Source organism: Dipodomys merriami, unplaced genomic scaffold (assembly GCF_024711535.1).
Source record: "Dipodomys merriami isolate MVZ:Mamm:240054 unplaced genomic scaffold, mDipMer1.0.p SCAF_12, whole genome shotgun sequence".
NCBI classification, from domain to species: domain Eukaryota; kingdom Metazoa; phylum Chordata; class Mammalia; order Rodentia; family Heteromyidae; genus Dipodomys; species Dipodomys merriami.
In genome coordinates this window covers 14865766-14882741 of record NW_027202493.1, presented here as the reverse complement: position 1 = coordinate 14882741, position 16976 = coordinate 14865766, and the positions used below count along the sequence as shown (strand labels likewise).

Genomic DNA, 16976 nt, shown 5'->3' with positions numbered 1-16976 from the left:
GTGAGCTACCTGAATGTGGCTCCAAATGTGTTTCTTGATGGTGAATTTTCTTCAGTTAGGCAAATTGCAGATTCAATTTCACTTCTCATTTCAAACCCTCTTTCAACCCACTTCTTCATGTTGCATTTAAGTTTTTTTTTGTTTTTTGTTTTCCTTTTTACTATAGATTTTTTTTAAGTTTTTAATATCTTAGAGGCTTCAGACTTGATCTTTAATACCAAAATGGGGAAAAGATAGTCTCAATGAGACTGATTTTGTTTTGTAAGAAGTAAGCACCCAGCCTCAGATGACATAGGTAATTAAGTTTGCAAGGTCAATGTGACACATAAGACAAGTTCCAAAGAGACCCTGGTAAATCAGTCTCAAGTGAAGAGAATCCACGCAATTATTTACACTTCCTGCCTAAGAATTATCTTCCAGTCTCTGTAGTTAATCCTGGAATTATAGCTGAACCTTCATACTTGGAGAAAAAAAAAAAGAGTGACTGAGTGTGTGTGTGTGTGTGTGTGTTCTTTTACAAAGGCAATATAAACCAACTCTCCTTTTTGTCCTGAATGCATTCTCTAAATTGAATTCTGTAAGTTCCCCTCTTTAAAGGGGAGAACATCAGGTTGTATCTTAGAATCCAGGCACTTGCTGGAGCCTACCTAGGAATGCTCAAGGAAGCTTGTAGCAGCCAAACCTTGACTTTTTTTAACTGCCCTCTTTAGCCACATCAGATACAAGGACACATGAACTTCCCCTAACCTTTAGTTCTAGAGTTTATAAATATGAAAACCCACCCTTTCCTTCTCCTAACCAACAACTATGAATGAGCCCTGGAAGGAAGGGATGGGAACTGTATGAAGACTCAGCCCAACAAGGACTCCAGTCAAGAATATCCGAGGGAAAAATATCTAATGGGTTTCTCTAGGCTGTGGTGATTTTCCTCAGGGCGTCTCACATGGTGGAACAATGAGAGGCAAGGTTAGAGCTGATATATTAAAAGCCTCTGGCACATCCAGTACACTCTAACCTTATAACCTTGCAATCATTTGACACAGCAGGAACAAATTCGGAACAAGACTGTCTTCCCTAGACATTTGCATTTGCATCAATGGTGGGATAGTTGTAGGATGCAACTTGCAAAAAAGAGATAGTAGTTAACCATAATCTTCCTAGTATTATTAATCAAAGCTAATTTCCAATACAACAGGACTGTAATTTAGAGCCTTTCATCCTTCCTTCCTTCTTTTCTTCCTTTCTTCTTTTTCTCTTATTCTGTGTGTATGTGTGTGTGTGTGTGTGTGTGTGTGTGTGTGTGTGTGTGTGTGTGTGCGTGTGTGTCCTAATACTGGGGCTTGAATTCAGGGCCTCATACTCTCCCTTAGCTTTTTCTCTCAAGGTTAATGCTATATCACTTCAACCACACTTCCAATTCTAGCTTTTTGCAGGTTAATTGGAGATAAGATTTTTCTGCCCAGGTTGGCTTCAAACTTCCACCCTCAGGGGCTGAAAGGTGGCTCAGTGGTAGAGCGCTTGCCTTGCATGCTCGAGGCCCACATAAGAAAAAAGCCGGAAGTGGCACTGTGGCTCAAGTGGTAGAGTGCTAGCCTTGAGCTGAAGAGCTGAGGGACAGCGCCCAGGCCCAGAGTTCAGGCCCCACGACCGGACCCCCCCCCCCCCAAAAAAAAAAAAAAAAAAAACTTCCACCCTCAGATTTCAGGCTCCTGAGAAGTGATAGGAGCCATCAGTGCTTGACTTTTTTTTAATGTATTTTTTTATTTGATTTTATCTTATTGGCAATACCAAGGTTCTATTTCAAAGACTTGTGCTTCCTAGGCCAGCATTCTACCACTTGAGCCATGCTGACAGTCTTAGAGATTATTAAGTGCAAATGCTCTAGCCACATTTTTGCTAGGTAGTTTCATGGATATTCCTTGTTGATTGAGCAAATTCATAAGAAAACATTTTCCTCAAGTCACAAAAGGAAGGATGCAACATTCAGAATAAAATTATAGAGTATATCACTTTTAAAAATATCTAAAAGTTCAGAGCTCAGAATAAAAAAGAAAATAGGAATTGTCTATTTAAAAATATTTTGCTTTTGGGCTGGGATGTAGCTCAGTGGCAAAGCGCTTACCTAGCAAGTGCAATGTCCTGGGTTCAATCCCAGTACCAAAAAAGAAAAGTCGAAAAAAATACAGTTGAAAAAAAAGTATTTTGCTTTTATAAAACAAAATCTAGTTAGATTTCATTAATCTCCATTTATTTAAACATAATTAACTTTTATCGGAGCACAGTGGCTCATACCTGTAATCCTAGCTAGGCAAGAGGCTGAGATCTGAGGATCACAGTTCAAAGCCAGTGGGGACAGAAAAGCCTAGAAGACTCTTATCTCCCAAACCAGAAAACCAGAAGTGATGCTATGGCTCAAAGTGGTAGAGAACTAGCCTTGAGCAAAAGAATTCTCAGGGACAGCACCCAGGTCCTGAGTTCAAGCCCCACACTGACAAAAAAAAAATTAATTTTCTTGTGCATGTATGTGCCAGTCTTGTGGCTTAAACGTAGGGCCTGGGTGCCATCCCTGAGCTTTTGTGCTCAAGGCTAGCACTCAATCACTTGAGCCACAACTCTGGTTCTAGCTTCTTTTGGTACTTAATTGGTAGACTTTCCTGCCAGGGCTGGCTTCAAACTGCTGTCCTCAGGTCTCAGCCTCTTGAGTGGCTAGAATTACAGGTGTGATCCACTGGTGCCCAGTAAAAAATATTTCACTTTTATAAAACCAAAGCTAGTTAGAGTTCAGATTCCATTTTATGGGTTATGGGGATACAGTGAATACATTTGATTAAATTTTCTACCATCCTGCAGCACTGGCTTCTTTCATTTCTCATGCAAACTATTAAATAAGATCTTTATTTTGTTTTCATCAATAACTAATACTTATTTTATTTGGCAGGGATATAGTAACCTCCATGAGATCTGTTCTTTGGGGCTAAGTGTGAATATATTTATTCATAATACACAGACAGACAGACATCAATTTCTTTTTATTTTAAAATATTTTAACAGATGATAAATGCAGATAGTATAATTTCTAAAATATAGTATAGTATAAAATAAAAAGTAAAGATTTTCCCAAACCCTTCTTGAAATGGATTGTTGGTATATTTATTAGTATTGCATTTAGATTCACAGATTAATGAGGGCAGAAAACATCTGTAAATGCAGTTTGCCTATCTGTAAATGCAGTTTGCTTTGCCTATACCAAAATCATATATTTTCCAGTTCTCATTCTGCTTTTCTTTTTATATTCTCAAATACACTTTCTTCACACAGCTATCCTCAGACTTTCATCTATGTTTTAGAAGGACTTACATTCTCTTGACTTTCATTCATTGCTCCCAGATACTTCATCATCATATAGTTCTAATACCCATCAATTTCTATTATTAGGACCTACCTCTCCTGCTTCATCATTAGATGCCTCTTACCCAAGATATTTAACAAAAAAACCTTGACTACAATCAGACTACTGTGTTGTACTTCTTGAACAATTGAGACTCAATACTACTTATAAAGGTTCATGTTAAGGTTATTCTTTTTTTGAATGAAAAAGTTCTTTGTTGCAATACTGTTCTGGACATGAATGTTTATAGGAAAGCATCTTAAGAAATCACATCCTTCAATGAGACCTTTAGCTGGAACCCTTTATCTGAACTTTTTGTTTCACACACATTAAGCTGTTGCTAAAAAGCATAGGTCCTTTAAAGTTCAGGGGGAAAGTGTTTATAAAGATCTAAGACAGAGTTAAAGACAAAGTATAGCCAGAGGCCTGGTTTCCTGAGAAGGGGAAGGAGTTCCCCACTAATCTGTCATGCTTCTGTCTAAGGGGATATTAAAGCCATCCCAGGCTCCTGTGTTTACAGCCAGTCATGGGTCTCACAATATCTGTCTGTGCCAGGGAGTCACATGATTAAGGTTCCACTCCTTGCTCCCCATAGCTCCTTGTTAACTGTAATGGAGTGAGTAATTAGAGTATTGGTGTCAAAGGCAAAAAGAGACACTGAACCCCTTATTGTTAGTTACCATCTTCCCAATCAGTGCCTGATGTAATTAAGAGGAAAAAAATATTTAAAGATGTAATTGAACTGGCTAGGAAAGCCACTGAGTTATTCTCTATCGGTCCTGTTTGATTTTGTCTTGTTCATTACATTATATGAATTCTAAATGAAAACACTCCATAAACTTTTGCTAATTAAAAAAAAAGTGTTGAAAACAGGTAGATATAGCTGGATGCTTTGGTGTACAATTATAGTTCCAGCTACATGAGAGGAAGAGACAGGAGAATCACTTGAACCCAGTTGTTCAGGGCCAGCCTGGTCAATGTAGCATGGCCTTGCCTCTTAAAAATTAATTGTTAATACATTGTTAATAAATAGATGTAACATAAAAAGTCATTTTACTTCATGAGAAGTTTTATCACTCTGTGTGTATGCACACGCGTGCGTACGCATATGCCAGTCCTGGGGCTTGATCTCAGACCCTAGGCTCTGTCTCTGAGCTTCTTTTAAAGCTAAAGGCTAGAACTCTACCACTTAAACCACAGCTGTGCTCCACATCCAGCCTTTTGGGTAGAAACAAGAGTCTCACAGACGTTCCCTCCTGGGCTGGCTTTAAATTCTATCCTCAGATCTCAACCTCTTGAGTAATTAGATTTACAGGCGTGAGCCATCGGCACCCAGTTTTATTTCTTTTAAGCTCCCCAAGAGTTGGAGAAATACTGTTTATTTCTCCCCTGACCCCATCTCTTTTTTACCTATATAATGCCAGAGTACTGAAGACATTCAGGTGGTGCTGATTTTATGGCCAATACAAGGCCTTTCAAAGTCAATTGATTGACTTAATATTGGCCCAGAGTTGAGAGATCATGAGAGATAACTTGGGAAGAGTTTGTTAAAGATTTAGTACGGTTCTCAGAAAGAAGGAAGCGTCCATTCTGTACATTGAAAGTAATACACTTAGTTAAGCAAGGCTTCCTAAGCCAAGTGTCTGATGACTTAAGGGACTGTTAGTATATGAAGCCTTTTGTCAAGTCCAAACCACTTGTTTCATTCCAGCCCCCTAATCCATGGGAACTGAAGTGTGTTCATATCTCAGTCCTTCTAAGGACATACAGATGCTCTTCCAACTGGCATTTAGACTGGTAAAGGACACAGTATTTCTCTGCCTTTCTGAAGATGAAGGAAAGGCAATCCACTGAAAAATAGAGAAATAGCTGAGGAATAGTTATGTGGTCGGTGGCTGTCCAGAAGTGAAGATGCAGATGGAAAGAACCATATCAGATTTTGTAGACTGAGATGGGGAGCAGATACACAGAATGCAAATAATGTGTTATTTTGTCCAGTTATTGAGTGGGACACTGCCTTAGTAAAGGGCTAGGGAGCAGGAAAAGAAGTTGAGGCATATCATTTTCCCTAGGAAAGAAGATTGTGTCAGGGCAAGTTCTAGATGTAGGACATGAAGCTCTCATTAATGTTCAGAATATTAGTGAAGCTGAAGAATCTGTGAAGAATTTCTGTGAAGAATCTTAGTAGAATCAAAGGAAAATAATAGAATTCATAGACAGTTTGAGCAAGAAGTTAAGAACAAAGGCATGATTGTAGGGCAGAACTTGAACTAGAAAGTGCAAAGAAAGAGCTTAGGAAGTTGACTAGTTAGTTACATCAGATTAACAGGGCTGAGATTGGGTCTCTGTGTTGTGAGATCCAAGATTTGTCTAATCAATACCACAAAAAGATATTTCTAATTAGTATCGTAAGAACATTGTCACCCCATCCTTTAGGTTGTGCTTACTCTGGTGACACATATACTAAAATTGGAAAGAGAGCCTTTAGGTGAAGCTTTCAGAAACCAAACAGAACAACAACAGAACAATTTAAGCTTTACTACTAAGGAAATAAAGCAGCTGTGAAAAAATAAACTTTCGTGATTTTAAGCTCCTGGTATAGCATAATCTGGGTCCCTACCGTGTTAGTACAGAGAAGCACTAAATTGATTTTGAAAAGAGGAAAAAGAAATACACACACACACACACACACACACACACACACACACACACACACACACACACACACACACACACACACACACACACACACACACACACACAATTTAAAGATGCTGGCAGCGGCTCCATTGGATTTCTTTTGCTGTTGTTTTTCAGTATTTTTGCTGGAGATGTATTTAGGTCAGAGTTTTGGGTTAGATCCCTCACTTTCCCAGGAGACCAGCAGTATTATTTTCACTTCTGAGAAAAAAAGAAAAAAGAAAATCTAAATGATACAATAGATATGCTCAGCTCCTGTGACAGTCTGTCAAGGAAAAAAGAAAAGTTTTAATCTAAGCTATGGTTCTAATGCAGCTAGGCACACTATTAGACCAAGCAAAGAAAGAAAACTACATAAATGCTATCTGATAAATTTTCAACACTCTAGAAGACACTAACAAAAGCTTTTGTCTTTATCTTGCCCCAATTTAGATTGGCCAGCCTGGAAAGATTTAAAAATGCATTAATCACATTCCTTTATTCTTTCTAAATTTCATGCATATTTGAAAGTATTATTTAGAAGCAGGGAAATACCCAGGGTCGGTCAAATTGAAAGCCACCAGGACTGTCCTATGGCCTTGAGACTCAAGTTCCTGGTTTACTTTTCCCTCTCATTCTCTGTAGTGAAAAATCATTATAAACCTTTCCATAATGATAACTTGGATTTCATCCTCCCAAAAGGAACCATTCTTACTACATCATAAGAAATAAGTAGAGGGGCTGGGAAGGCGGCTAAGTGGTAGAGTGCTTGCCTTGCATGCCTGAGGCCTGGGTTCGATTCCTCAACACCACATAAGCAAAAAGAAAAAAGCCGGAAGTGGTGTTGTGGCTCAAGTGACAGAGCGCTAGCCTTGAGTTGAAGAGCTGAGGGACAGCACCCAGGCCCAGAGTTCAGGCCCCACGACCGGACCCCCCCCCAAAAAAAAAAAAAAGAAAAGAAAAGAAATAGAAAGATACCTAGACAGATAGATAGATGCATACATACATACATACATACATACATACATACATACATACATACATACATACATAGATGGAACTTCATATTGGAATTGGCTGGCTTAACTATGGAGCGTAAGAATTCCCATAATGTACCATTTGCAATCTGGAGAACAAGGAAAGCAGACTGATAGTCTAACTCAGTTCAAGTTCATAGGCCTCTAAAGAGGGAGAGCTAAGGCTGAAGGCCTGAGAAACAGGCCTCTGCGCCTACTAGTGTAGTCCCAGAATCCCATGAACAGGGAACTTGAAGTTTTCATGTCAAGGACAGGAAAGGATGAATATTTGTTCCCTCCAAAAGAAGGCAAATTTGCCTGTCCTCTGCACCTTTGTTCTACCTGGATCCTTAAATGATTGAAGGGTGTCCAGTTTCATTGAGGGAGGTTTAGAATTTCTCCATTGCCTTAAATTATCTTTTTTTTAATGGTTTATGACCTCTCTCTTTTTAACTAAAACTTTATATTCCTGATATGTAAGTAACTACCTTAATTTTCTTTTCCTTAGTCTAATTCCCCAGCATATCTTCTTCTTTGTAACTTTTACTTTCAATTTTTCCATATGACAATATTTTTGATGTAGCTCAAAATATTATAAATATATTATTTTTATTAAAGAGTAATACCTCTGGAGAATTCAGTTATGAAATGTAGTGGGGTTGTATTTTATTTATATTTTTATTTATTACATTTATTTTATAACCTTCCACATTTTTATTTCTTTGCCTTGTTCTTTGGATTTGTTATATTTGTTCTGTTAACTATCAACATCATGGTAGTGATCAGGATGGAAATATTTGTTTATTGAATACCAGAATAGGGAAAAGAAGTTCCATATAGTCCTTTCTCTACAAATTGAGCCTCAAACGTCAGTCTTTCACAATTCATGAGTCTTCTTCCCAGATCTTTCTGAGTGAGTCGGGAGGCGGGGTGTATGTGTGCGTGCATGTGCATGTGTGTGTGTGTGTGTGTGTGTGCGCGTGTGTGCATACATGTGCATGCACACTGCTAATAGGGATTGAGCTCAGGGCCGGGGCACTGTCCCTTAGCTTTTTCAATCAAGGCTGGCATTCTACTGTTTGAGCCAAGTGCCGCTCCCAGCCTTTTGGTGGCTAATTGAAGGTAAGAGCCTCATGAACATTCCTGGCTGGCTTTAATTTACATTCTTAGATCTTAGCCACTTCAGTAGCTAGGATTTTAGGCATAAGCCACCAGGGTGCAGCCGGATCTATTTTTAAAAATGTTTAATTTGTTGCCTTGCAGTTTTCCCTAAATACAGCTTGATTCAACTGAATCAATAAGAGGTAATTGAGTAAGTTAGTTACGCGTGAAGAGATACCCTTGCCTGTCTGCTGTGGCTCCACTCTCTTGCTGACTGTTAAAGTAAGTTAATAACCTGGAACAGTGTGGGGGTTTCCAGAAAGGACAGGGTAGTGGTCCAACATGTTGTAATTAGCAGCCAGAAGAGAGAATTGTTTATTATTTTCATTACTTTTTTCAAGCATTTCCCCAAACTTACCTTGCAGCATTTTCACTTTTTCAGCATAAAGAAAGAGCAATATATATGATGGCTCAAAGACACACAAACCTTATCTATGCTGAAATACACTCAGGAGCAACCTTTGTCTGATGTTTGAAATTATACTGGGCAATTTTATTGTAAGATGCTCCAGACTGACACCTGAATATTGATGCTCCAAGTCAGGGCTTAGGGTAACTATGAAAAGCTCAAAATAGCTTTTGTCTACCAAGTAAATGGCTGAATACAGCCACTGTTAACCTTGTACTGAGTTCTTGAAAAACATATAGATCTTCCCATATTTGTTTGTTTGTTAGGATATATTGTACTTGTGCAAGTCAAAGAAATGTATTCTTTATCTGACTTATATAACAGCAACCTCTCTGTATATCACCTTTATATTAACAATTTTAAAAATGCAAAACAGAAAAAGGAAGAAAATAGCAAGAAGAAAACTTAGCAGGTGATTGGGAAGAATCTTTACATACAAACATGTAGAGCAAGAAATCTAACAGAATAAGGGGTCAGAGATTTAAAATGTAGCTATTCAGGACACCAGCAGGAAAATATCTTTTCAATTTCTTGGCTTGCATAATTTAATAAAAAAAATTATTGTTAGATTAAAAAGTGAAGAATATATATGACAGAAAATTAAAACCTTAACTGGTATGAGAAAGTACCTAATTACTAACTATTAATTTGTCTTCCTATTGAGACAAATATACTAAACAAATAATAAACCATCCAACATTTTTGATCTATAAGAAAAAAGCAAAATAAAAAAAAATTTTAAAGCAATGTATCTAGGCCTTTAATTTAGCTCTGCTAGTTTTCTGGCAGCAGGTTCCTGTGGAAATCTCACTGTAAGCAGGGCATCTTTTTGATAGAATCATGTTTGAGTACACTGTGAAATTTATCATTAAAAATAAAGCAAGAAAGGGTGCTTGTGGGTTACACTTGTAATCCTATCTATTCAAGAGGCTAAGACATGAGAATGGAATTTCAAAGCCAGCCAGGTAAATAAAGTCCATGAAACTCTCATCTCTAACTAGCAAATAGCTGGTAGAGGTATGGCTCAAGTACTAGAACACCAGCCTTGAAGAAAAAAACTAAGAGATAACACAGGATTCTAGATATTGCATACAGTGAGATAAAAGAAAGGATAGTCTCAGGAGAGAATCACAAAGGTGCAATGCCTACGCGCCTCTTCCTATTTATATAAAATAATATATTGAAAAAGCTAAGAGAGAGTGTCTTGGCCCTTGAGTTTAAGCCCCAGGACTAGGACCAAAAAAAAAAAAAAAAGGACTCTAAGATGTTGTTTGTTAATTGATGTGTATCTTAACATTTTTGGCTTCAAGATCATATGGAGAATACTACTTAAGTATATTTCTAGTCAATAATTAAAAAAGAACAAGTAAAATATCATTGTCCATCATCTATCTACTACTCAAAAAGAACTATTAAAACTGAGGCTAATAGAAGAGACAAAGAATCAAAACATGCCCTTATATATATATTGCTTAATTCAGTGAGAAAAGCAGCCTAATTGGTTTCTTGGACTCAAAAGTGATCACCTTTTTTATTTTTTATATTTTATATTCTACTTGCTTGGTCTTCAGGTAGTCAGAAGCCACATGAAAATACTGAAGTGATCACTGGCAAAGATGAAATTCAGGGGTGTGATAGGGGGAATGATTATGCGCCCACACTCCTGGATATCAGGTCTGTCTTCTCTGTATGTTAAGTAAGGTCTGTGCTAATCCTTTGCCTGTTCCTTCAAGTGAACTAGACTTCCTAAGAAAATTCTACTGCAAAAATGATAAATATCTCAGGAAAGCATTGCAATGGGAAATTCACTTCTACTAAGCTCCTTGTCACAAATTTCTCTGTCTTGCTCTCCACCCAAGAGCTTTTCTCCTTAAGACAAATCTTCATGTTTGTTTTGTTCCACCAAATATAAGGCCTTTCGTAGAGTTTAATCAATATTCGTTTGAATGATGAAAGCACTATGTTCATATGTGGAAATTAAGGGATTATCTAAAAAGAAAATATCTATCATAAATTTATCATATTTATGAAGAAACAGACTCCTCATTAAATTCAGTAGAATTCTGAATTTGAATTGTTCAAAAGTGTAATGGTAAAAGATCAAACTGAACAAAACAGTCACTCCAGGTAAAATTACAAAGGGCTCAATTTATTCCACTGCTTACGTATTTTACTTTCTCTTTTTCTACATCCTCTACTCTTGAATATGGATTACAAAAGCTTCCAAAAGGCCAAATAGTAGTTAGGATAAAGAAATGGGAAGAAAATAGACTGGGGGTCACTGAAGCTTGAAAGTAAATGAATGTTTTAAAGAGACTCATTCAGTTACAAATAGAATTATATTCCTTAATTGAAAACTGTTTAACATTATTTTCAGGCCTTTTTTCTTTGTCGTATTCCTTCGAGTATTACAAATCAAAATTATTTTCCCTACTAATTTCACAATGTTCCATTGAACACTAATTATATTACAACATTTTCCAAGCACAGTCTTTTGGTTCCCAGGAGAGACAAAGAAGTTTCCAGAGCCATTGCTTGGCTCCTATCACTAAGGCAGAGGTTTGAACTCACTGCCCCAAGTTGAAATTACTTGGAATGTGGTTAGAATTTTTAAATTAGCTTCCAGCTTCTAAAAAATGGAAACTTTGTTACAAAACATACAAACAGGGCTGATCCTGTAGCCTAGTGGTAGAGATCTTGCCAGGAATAGGAAAGGCCATAGTTTTGATTCCCAGTACCCCTTCCTCCCTGAAAAACAAAACAAACACAAAGAGAAGGGACAAAATGGGAAGGGAGGAGAGGGGTTAAAAAAAAAAGTCAAACCCAACACATTGAGGTTGTTGGGTTTACAAGCATTGTAACTGACAGCCCCTCTAGAGGAGTTCTAGTCTCCCCATTCTCACTATTCCATTTGGCTGGTTTTCTCACTAACATTATGTGCCTGAGCCACTGTAGATATTTGAAGTTTTTGCTTATGTATTTGTTTACTTATTTGTTTTAATGCATTATGATGGGGTCAGGGGAAAAGTACAGAAGATGGGGAAAAGCAAGATGGTGTGTTATGACAATAATAATATCTAATTCCAATGGTTAGAATATGAACCAAAAGAGCACTAAATAGGTTGCCTTCTCTGTCACTCCTTCCTGTCTCATGTTTTAAGAGTCAGCTATGGGAATTTTCTTTCTTTGGCAATACCAAGGTTGGAGCGGGGAAGGGGCGGGGAGATTAACTAGAGAGGGGCTGAGATGCCACTGTGAGTAACTTCCGGGTAGCTGATGTCCAGCTGAGGAAGTGAGGGGTCCAGTCCTGTGTCAAGTCATTTTGATTAGTTTTGTTTTTACTCTGCCATTGAGAACAAATACTTGGTGAACCTAGCACAAAAGCAAACATCATTTATGATGGATTCTTTTTCTCACATACTGAAACCTTTCAGAGGACTCTGCTGGAGAGAAAATGAAATACAATACAATGGTAATGTGTCTGAGTTCTGAGTTTTAACATCAAGAGCACAGTTCAGGTGGATCAGGTGAAAAATGTACTGTAAAGTCGGCTCCTTATGACTCACCAATGAAAGCTAAGGTGATGAACTAAAGCTTAAATTGACTTTGGTGATCCTCTTCCATCTAGTAAATGTCACTATTTAGCCACACTCTTACTAACTTTTCCATTCCTTTTTTCCTGCACCTTGTAAAGGCTTCTTCACAAAGGTTAAAGTCAAGTTCTTGCTTTTGCTAGAAAAGTACCTCTTGAACCACAGCTCTTAGTCTTTTTAGCTGGGATCTTGCTACCTCTACCTCCTGCGAAGCTGAGATTATAGTCACGTACCACCACAGCTGGCATTCCTCTTGGATCTTTGTTAAATAGGAATTTCATGTTCTTGTTTGATGTGCCCATTTAATGAAACAATTAGGTCTTCAGCAGTGCAGCATCCCTGCCCATGGATTCTATCAACCACTGATGAAAAATATTTGGGGAAAAATTGTATCTGTGCTGGAACATGTATAGGGAACATGTTCCCTATACTATCCAGTGTAACACCTATTCGCCTAGCATTTATACTGAATTCTTACCATAATTAATCTAGAGATGGATTCAAGTATGTGGAAGAATGTATGTAGGTCATAGGCAAATATTATGCCATTTTGTATAAGACACTTGGTCATTTTAGTATTTGAGGAAGTAGGGAACCAATCCCTGGAGGACGGCTATATATATTAGTAGTAAGAGCCACCACTCTATTGCATTCTTATCATGTCCTCAGTGCTTACATGCAATATTATTATCCATGCCACATAAAAGCCCCATGAGATGTAACATTATACCACACACACACACACACACACACACACACACACACACACACACACACACACACACACATACATACATATATATATATACTGGGGCTTGAATTCACCCTTAGCTTTTTCATTCAAGGTTGATGCTCTACCACTGATTAGGCTATGATTCTAATCTGAGCTGCAGCTCTACTTCTGACTTTATGGTGATTAGTTGGAGATAAGAGTTTCACAAATTGCCTAGGCTGGCTTTGAATCAAGATTCTTGGATCTCAGTCTCCTGCACAACTAAGATTATAGGCATAAACCACCGATGCCTGGCTTAGACCTCCTTTTGGAAGATGACGAAGCAGAATTTTTCAGGATCTAAATGACCTATTCATCACAAAACTAGTAAGTGTCCGGCTCCAAAAATCTTACTTTCAATTATTACACTAGGAAAGAATTAAAACTATGAAAATTAGAGTCTGGTCTTAGTCACAGGCTTTGTCAGTAGACAAAAGAATAGAAGACATTTGGTGAAAGCCAAATGCAAACCAGAATATCACCAAGAGAAATGTTACATTATGAGCAAGCCACACAGCACAATGAGGAAGATCCAGGAAAATCAGCATTAATAATCAAGAAGAGGATTGAGGTGTGAAGGTTAACATTTATTCTGAAAGGATGAACACTGTATGGAAGGTCAGGGTGTTATCAGGTATGCTGATTCCAAAACACCTAATTCAGTTACAGTCAACCATAAATGTTCTTGTAAAATAGAAGCATTAACCATTCATTTTTTTTTCTTTTCTTTTTGACAGTCCTAGGGTTTGAACTCAGGGCCTGGACACTGTCCCTGAGCCTTTCTGTACTCAAGGCTAGCTGTCTACCACTTGAGCCACAGAGCTACTTCTGGCTTTTTCTGGTTATGTGGTACTAGGAATCAAACCCGGGGCTTCATGTATGCTAGGCAAGCACTCTACCACTAAGCCACATTCCCTCCCAACAATTTATTCTAAAAATTGGTATACTTTGGGAGAGATGCTCAGAAGTATCGACGGACTTTCTTTTTGGTTTGAACTTGGAGCCTTCAGTTCTTTTTTATACACTCTTCTTGCACCTCCATTCAGACTGTAAACTGTCATCAGGCATGGGCCTGGCATGCCTTTGATTACCCTTATGTCCCCAGTAGTAGCTGAATGGGGGACAACTCTGGGGAGACAGAATCTTTTGAGTGGTACTCATGCTCTCCAAAGCTGAATTCTGGGTAAATTAAGAAGCCAGTGCCAGAGTTAGAGATTTTATTTTGGAAGCCGGCTACCAGTGGCTCATACCTGTTATCCTAGCTACTCAGGAGGCTGAGAGCTGAGAATTATAGTTCAAAGCCAGCCTGAGCAGGAAAGCCTGTGAGACTCTTATCTCCAATAAATGGCCAGAAAACTGGAAGTGGCACTGTGGTTCAAGTGGTAGAGCATTTGCCTTGAGCTGAAGAGCTCTGGGGCAGCACCCAAGCACAGAGTTCAAGATCCAAGGCAAACAACACCACCACCAACAAAATGGAGGTGAGAAGAGGCTTGTTCTTATGATCTGAAACTCAGGCTATGAAATCAATATATGTTAAGCTAAAAGAGAGACTAAATTCCAATTCTACCCTCCTCTTTTCTACCCCCTTACCTACTTTATATCTCACGTCTAGCATTTATTTTGTTTGTTGGGAAGCTTCCTTTAGTAGGAAGCACTCTCCAGGTCAGAAGGGTTCCTGGTGTCTTCTGCATGCTACTGTATCAAAGAAAAACATCAGAAAGCAGTAAACTCGCTCTTCCAAACAGAATAACTGAGTTTATGTCAGTAGATTTTCCTTATCCAGAGATAGTAAATGTTCATGAAATTCTGGCCTGAATTTTTTTTTGAAGAACATGATCATGATTGTATTCTATTGTGATCTTCAAAAAAGATCCTTCTTATGATGATAGGAGCTTTCAAACCACGCAGTGTCACTCACCTGAGGGCGGTGGAAAAACCAAACCTCAGAATCTCATCAGAGACTCTAAACCTGCAGTCTGGGACCCAGCCCGACCGTGGTGGCGCACTAACAGCTCCCGAGATGGGCTGGATTGCAGTGCAAAGGCCAGTGAGGGCGCCCTCCGCCTCAGCGCTACACACCCACGGGCTTCAGCCAGGACGGAGGAACGTCCCCCACACAAGGACTTTTCTTCCCCATTCCACCCATCAGGAGACACCCATCCATGCCCCATCTCCTGAGCGCAAATTTCTGCAAAGCCCGCCGGAATAAAAGGCGAACACACAGAGGGCAGAGCATGTCCAGGGCCACCAAGTACGAGGGAACGTGCGGGGTGTTCCAGCCTCCAGCCAAGACTTCTCCACTAAGTAAACTCTAGCATTTCGCCTTTGCCCCCGAGGCCAATGGTAGGCGACTTGTAGGCGCTACCCGCTGCAGACGTAGAGGCTGGGAGGAAACATTCCAGTCTGGGGCGGAGGGGGCGAGGGGCGGGTCCAGGGAGGGGCGAGAAGGCCTGTGGGCGGGGTCTCGAGGTGGGTGGGGTCTCGTGGTGGGCGAGGCCTGGCGGCGCCCTGCGGCGGCCCACACCCCTGCGGCGAGGAGTGGGCGGCCGGAGCTTGGGCGCCAGGCGGAGCCCGAGGAGCGTCCGGGTCTGCGGCCCGGTGCCCCGCCCCCGCCGTGGAACCCGCCGTGGAAGGAGGCGGCGCCGCCAGGTGTGGCCCCACCCCTCGGGGCGGGCCCCGCGGGAGGGCGCGGCCGGCGGGGCGCGCGGCTGGCAGTGCGCTCGGGCTGCCGGTACGAGCGAGCGCGCTCTTCTCCTACCGCCAGCCATGGCCGAACAGTGCCGGAGCGCCTCGCCCGGCTCCCGGAGCGCTCGCGCTTCTCGATCGCCGTGAACACCCGCGTTCTGCCCGGACCTGCGGCCAGGGGCACGGGGCGGGTGAGCGAGGATGCGCTGAGTACCACGAGGGCGCGTGTCCCGGGTGCCGCCACCGTGGGACCTGGCACGGGATCCAAGCTGCTGCGGGCTGCCTCGACTTCCCGTCGGTGCCCCTGCCGCTGTGCCCCGCACTTGATGTGCAGGGACCAGCCGGGCACCATGATCCTCACACGTAAGCGTGCAGGCGGGCCTGGGGGGCGCAGGCAGGGGTGGGGGGTTCGCCCCCGCGGAGGCGGTGTCCCCCCGCCTGGCCCAGTCGGTGCCTGTCGTCCGGAGCTCTTGAATGGCTTGATGAGAAGTGTGTGTGTGTGTGTGTGTGTGTGTGTGTGTGTGTGTAAGAACTTGGGAAGGAGGTTGGATTTCGGATCTTGTCCATTGGCCATGCGTTGTCGGAGTCTGGGGGGCCTGCCAGGGCCGGGCGGGGGGACCCCCCCAAGCTGGGAGGGCTCTGCTGTTCTCATTCTAAATCCCCCCGGCTGGCTGGCCTCTGGCCCCCCGGGGGCACAGCGTGACTCCCTTGCTACCTTGCTTTCCGCTCGGTGCCCTGCTGTCTGCAAGGAGAAGACTCCTTAGGGGACATTGTAGACTCCGGTGGCACTGCTTGAAAGTTTATTCTCACACACACACACACACACACACACGCGCACACACACACGCACACACACACGAAGTTTAAGCGGGGCTTGCTTTCTTGGTTTTTCTGTCTGGATCTAGAGCTGCGCAGTCTCCGAGTCTGGTCCGGGGAAGTCTGGGTTTGATGGTTTCTGGAGAGGGTGAAGGTCCTCCTCCAGGCCGCGTCCCGGCTCCGGCGGGCGCTCCGGGGAGGGCTGGCTGGGAAGGCTGAACTTTCCCACCGCCCGCTGGGTCATTGGTCCCTATTCCGGCAAAATCCCACAAGATGCCCACGCCCTTGGCCAGGCTAGATCGTGGGCCGCGGAGAGGAAGGAAACCGGCTTCCCGACACGAGGGTGTGTGTGTGTGTGTGTGTGTGTGTGTGATCGAGGCGACAGCCTCTTGGAACTGTGGAAACCGGCTTCCCGACACGAGGGTGTGTGTGTGTGTGTGTGTGTGTGTGTGTGTGT

At 41.4% G+C, this 16976-nt stretch overlaps 1 protein-coding gene across 4 annotated transcripts in view; it reads left to right on the top strand.

Annotated features, from left to right (window-relative positions):
- Dlc1 (DLC1 Rho GTPase activating protein) overlaps nt 1–16976 on the top strand; it is a 436178-nt gene that overhangs the window by 373141 nt on the left and 46061 nt on the right. Inside the window, exon 1 of one of the 4 annotated variants that reach the window (XM_070016287.1) lies at nt 15752–16066. The exons of the other annotated variants lie outside the window; for them this stretch is intronic. Coding sequence (XP_069872388.1) covers nt 16030–16066 — 37 coding nt within the window. The 5' untranslated portion in view covers nt 15752–16029. Of the gene's footprint in view, nt 1–15751; nt 16067–16976 lie in introns of those variants that run through there. 4 annotated transcript variants of the gene reach the window in all.